Below are 4,608 nucleotides of genomic sequence, written 5' to 3'. Positions count from 1 at the left end.
TGACCTGGGCTACAGTGTCACTCCATTTGGGAGGTTTCTCCTACTTCTGGGTTATCGATGACCTATATAGCATGGTCACATGGGCACATGATTCAAACCAAGACCCCCACCAATAAATGGAGAACATACTTTTATTATGGGTCATGGTGGAGTGCTTGAGAGTCCCAGTTCGAGTTCATATTTGGCCATTCAAACTAAAGCCAGCTTAGGTAAGCTCTTGGCATCTTCTCTGGGAGAACACAGGATGGGAAATGCTTGGGAAAAGGGACAGAGGATTGTCCACAGAGGTGGATCTGATTGTCATGTCTCAAGTTATATCACCTTGTGACTCTACAGAGTGTTGTCTAGGTGATGAGAGAACTCCTACCTCCCATGGGATGTATAGGACATTCCTCAGGCACTCCTGGCTGCCCTAAAGGAGAAACAAATAGTTACCTTGTAGAGATCACAATCCTCCAAGACCTGAGTATTCCTCAGTTTACAAATGTCCTAGTGATTTACAGGGAAGAAGCTTTATTATATCTATAGCCGAACTTACAGAGACCCATAACTCAGAATCCTGAAGCCCTACCATGACCCTCTTCTTCTTAAAATTGAGGGAAGTTGAGGCAGAAGGAAATGTAAATAAAATTGAATTTTCTTTTAAACCTGCAGCCTATTGGGGTGCCTGGGTGGCTCAGTGGGTTAAGCCTCTGCCTTCGGCTCAGGTCATGATCCCAGGATCCTGGGATCAAGCCCCACATCGGGCTCTCTGCTCAGCAGGGAGCCTGCTTCCCCCTTTCTCACTCTGCCTGCCTGCCTTTCTGCCTACTTGTGATCTCTGTCAAATAAATAAATAAAATCTTAAAAAAAAAAAAAAACAAACAAACAAACCCTGCAGCCTATTAAAAAGGACGGGTTTGAATAAGAGGATTGTAATACTGCTTCCGGGATATCCCAACTACCTTACCGGTAATGCCTTACGAGAGGGGTAAACAACCTTGAGAGCAAGGCCTCCAGGATCCCCTGAATCTTCTTTAATATATGAATGTTCTTTCTCAAAACCTCCCTTTTTCCTTACATCCCCCAAGCCCATTGTATAGATAGAAATCAGCCATGCCTCACAACCCCGGGCGCTTTCTGCCCATGAGTCCTATCCCCATACTTTCATAAACCACCATTTTACACCAAAAACATCTCAAAAATTCTTTCTCAGTCATAGGCTCCAGAATCCACTCCACGGAACCTCCCCTATATTCCAAAACCACATCATAGGGAACACACTAGTGAGCAGGGCACGTGTCCACTCAAGGTCCCTGCAAAAGTGCTGAGTTTACAAAATGGATGGCAAGTAGCAGCACCATGAATCAGGTGACCTAAAATGTCAAAAATACCCCCGACAAAACCTGTAATATATCTGTAATATCACAGTCAGCACAAGGAGGAGAAAATGATACAGTAAATAAACTAGGTGGGGGAAATCACCCATCATTTCAATGTTAAGGTCACTGAGAGAATGGATTCCTAAGACTATTATTCCCTTCCATTACCAAATAGGTGACAGATAACACCAGTTGCCTCCAACTTTCAGTAAAATGACATAGGAGCCACATGGGTGGCTCATTCGTTAAGCATCTGCCTTCAGCTCAGGTCATGGCCCCAGTCCTGGGATCTAGCCCTGCATCAGGCTCCCTGCTCAGTGGGGAACCTCCTTCCTCTCTCCCCCTGCTTGTGTTCTGTATCTGTCAAATAAAATCTAAAAAAAAAAAAAAAAAAAAAAAAAGAGGTTCACCATGGTGGTAGGGCAACACAAAGCTCATCAGAAATTCATGTTAACATATTAAAAACCAGCATGTTTGGTTAATTGAAGGACATTAAATTCACACATAGACTATGTTATGCATTTCAAATTCACTGTTACATTTGTTCAAAATACAGAATATAAGCGTTAAACTTGATAGCTGATATCATGATGTGGAAGTAACTTCCTTAAGTTCCAGTGCTGCTGCCAGTTTTAACAGATGTGTATGGAATGGTAGGGAAGAGTTAGATAACCTTCTTTTATCGAGGAGGATTTCTTCATTTCAACCACAACCACTCCTATTCTCTAAAGATTGCTATTATGAAGATACATTAGTAGTTAACTGGTGCGCCACCTTTTTCTCCTTAGAGAGCAATCAGGAAAACCTTGTATGTCTAATATTCAGGAAGTTCTTTAGTTTTAGTAAATGGATAAAAAATATTGTTCTGAATACCTATTTCATGGCAACTTACATCAATACTATAGCCCTAAGCAGTGTCTCCATTTAGATTTTATTCGTTCATGTTGTGTATTACACAGTTCTCATCTTCCAAGGAAAATCTGGGATGCATGAGTTCCCCCGAGTGCAGCAGGGCATCGAATGCCATTGATGGAGCAAAAGTCAGGCTCACGGATTCATGCACACAGTACAAGTAAGTCAATCTCCAGAAGTGATTTGAGAATAAAGTACATTAATATTTGTTGGTCACAAACCTCAAAAAGGCTCAATATAACAAAAAGCACTTCGAAACTAATTGTACCTTTGTAAAAACTCCCCCACTGAATCTTTCCAATGTAACAGCATATGCATTTTCCAAGTGTTTAACTTGATCTTTTTCCTTGGACTAATGAGTACTGTCTGAATAGAGGGACTGATACACTCCTTTTATGTGATATCTGCGACATTTATTGATATTAGATGTTCAATCAGAGTTTTCGAATTATTTGTATGATTCAATTTACCTTCTTTAGCACTTTCTGTGTTTGCAAACATGTATATTAAAATGAGGGTATTTCCACAATCATCATCTTTCTAGGGTTTGAATCTAGTGTGCATTTTGGGACACTGAGTATAGACTGAATTCCAGTTAAAGGTCTCACCACATTCATCACATTTTACCATGTTGCTCCCATATGATAACTACGATGTTGTGAGTTTCAGGGAGAGAGAGGGGTGGACTTCTTTAGATGTGTATAGATATTCTCCAGTTATATCGGATGCAAGGTCTGTGATGTAAAGGTTTTTCAGTCCTTACTCCTAGTCTTTACATTTTTAAAGTTTCTTGCCAGTATGACTTCTATGATGTTTGCTAAGGTGTGAGCTTTGGTACAAGGCCTTGCCACATTTCTTTGCGTTTGTAAGCTTTCTCTCCAGTATGAGTTCTGTGATGCTTAAGAAGGTTTGAGTGCAATGAAAAGCCCTTGCCACATTCCTTACATTTGTAAGGTTTTTCTCCAGTATGATTTCTGTGATGTGCAGTAAGTGATGAGCTCTGGTGAAAGGCCTTGTCACATTCTTGACATTTGTAAGGTCTCTCTCCAAAATGAACTCTGTGATGTTGACCAAGGTGTGAGCGCTGTTTAAAGGCCTTGCCACATTCCTTGTAAGGTTTCTCTCCAGTATTAAATCTGAAATGATTACTAAGGGTTGCATGACACTTAAAGGCCTTGTCACATTCTTGACATCTGTAAGGTTTCTCTTCAGTATGAATTCTGTGATGTTGATCAAGGCGTGAGTGCTCCTTAAAGGTCTTGCCACATTCTTGACATTTGTAAGACTTCTCTCCAGTATGAAATTTGCAATGTTGAGTAAGGTGTGCCTGCTGGTTAAAGGACCTACCACATTCCTTACATTTGTAAGGTTTTTGTCCAGTATGAATTCTGTGATGTTGAGTAAGTGTTGAGCGAATTTTAAAAACTTTGTCACATTCTTTACATTTGTAGAGTTTCTTTCCAGTATAGATTTGCCTATGTTTCCGTAGGGATGAGCAGTACTTAAAGGTTTTACCACATTCTTCACATTTGTATGATTTCAGTTCAGTATCCATTTGCTGATGCTGAGATCGGGTTGAGTGCCAAAGACTTTAGCACGTCCCTTAAAAATGGGTGTTTTCTTTCCACTAGGGATCGTCTTCTTTCTACTTAGTCTTGATGACTGACTAAATGTGGGACCACGTTTAGCGTATCTGAATGGGTTTTTGGCCTCATGAATTCTCTGATGATCACCAATATTGGAGGACTGCTGAGGACCATTCTCACACTGACTGGATTCATCGGGATTTTCTCCCAAATGGATACTCTCATGTGTAATAAGGTTAGACCTCTGATGAAAGACTTCTCCACATTTATAACATTCATACTGGTTCTCTGAAAACTGAGTCCTCACACGTCTCTGAACACTGCAGTCCTGGTTAAGTGTTTTCTCATATTCAGGGCACTGGGCAATGCTATCTCCATTGGAAGGGCTCTGGTCATTCTGGAGGGTCGACTCCTCAGTGAAGCCCCTCTCATATGGATCCCGCTTAGCACTTTGTTCTTTATTATTCAATCTCTGATTTTCAGAAGTATCTGATGGGGTCAGTCCAATCCCGTTTTGAAAATGGTTTCAATCATTATTTTCAGCATGGACTAGATAACTTTCCAGATTGTCCAAACTGTCTTTCCACAAAGAGCTATGTTTGAATACTTGAATGGAGCTTTTGCTGACAGAAACAAACTGCTTTGTGGAAGCAACTGACTTAAAAAGGGAGGTTTTACACGATGTTTTATGTCCTTCACTATTTGGGTCATTTTGAGTCTTATTAGATGCCGCTGCCTCAGATGGGCTA

General features: G+C 40.7%; 1 protein-coding gene across 1 annotated transcript; it reads right to left on the bottom strand.

Moving 5' to 3' along the window:
- Window positions 1–3,090: 3,090 nt before the first annotated feature.
- LOC132005829 (zinc finger protein 678-like) lies at window positions 3,091–3,828 on the bottom strand. The gene has a single exon (XM_059383348.1). The coding sequence runs from the start codon at window positions 3,826–3,828 to the stop codon at window positions 3,091–3,093; it is 738 nt and encodes a 245-aa protein (XP_059239331.1).
- Window positions 3,829–4,608: the final 780 nt, after the last annotated feature.

The sequence above is a fragment of the Mustela nigripes genome, chromosome 17 (assembly GCF_022355385.1).
Source record: "Mustela nigripes isolate SB6536 chromosome 17, MUSNIG.SB6536, whole genome shotgun sequence".
NCBI classification, from domain to species: domain Eukaryota; kingdom Metazoa; phylum Chordata; class Mammalia; order Carnivora; family Mustelidae; genus Mustela; species Mustela nigripes.
Note: the sequence above shows the minus strand (reverse complement) of the source record. Positions and strands in the feature narration are given on the sequence as shown.

Coding starts and splice junctions, on each gene's coding strand:
- LOC132005829 (XM_059383348.1), bottom strand. CDS start 3,828: ATGGATACTGAACTGAAATCATACAAATGTGAAGAATGTGGTAAAACC.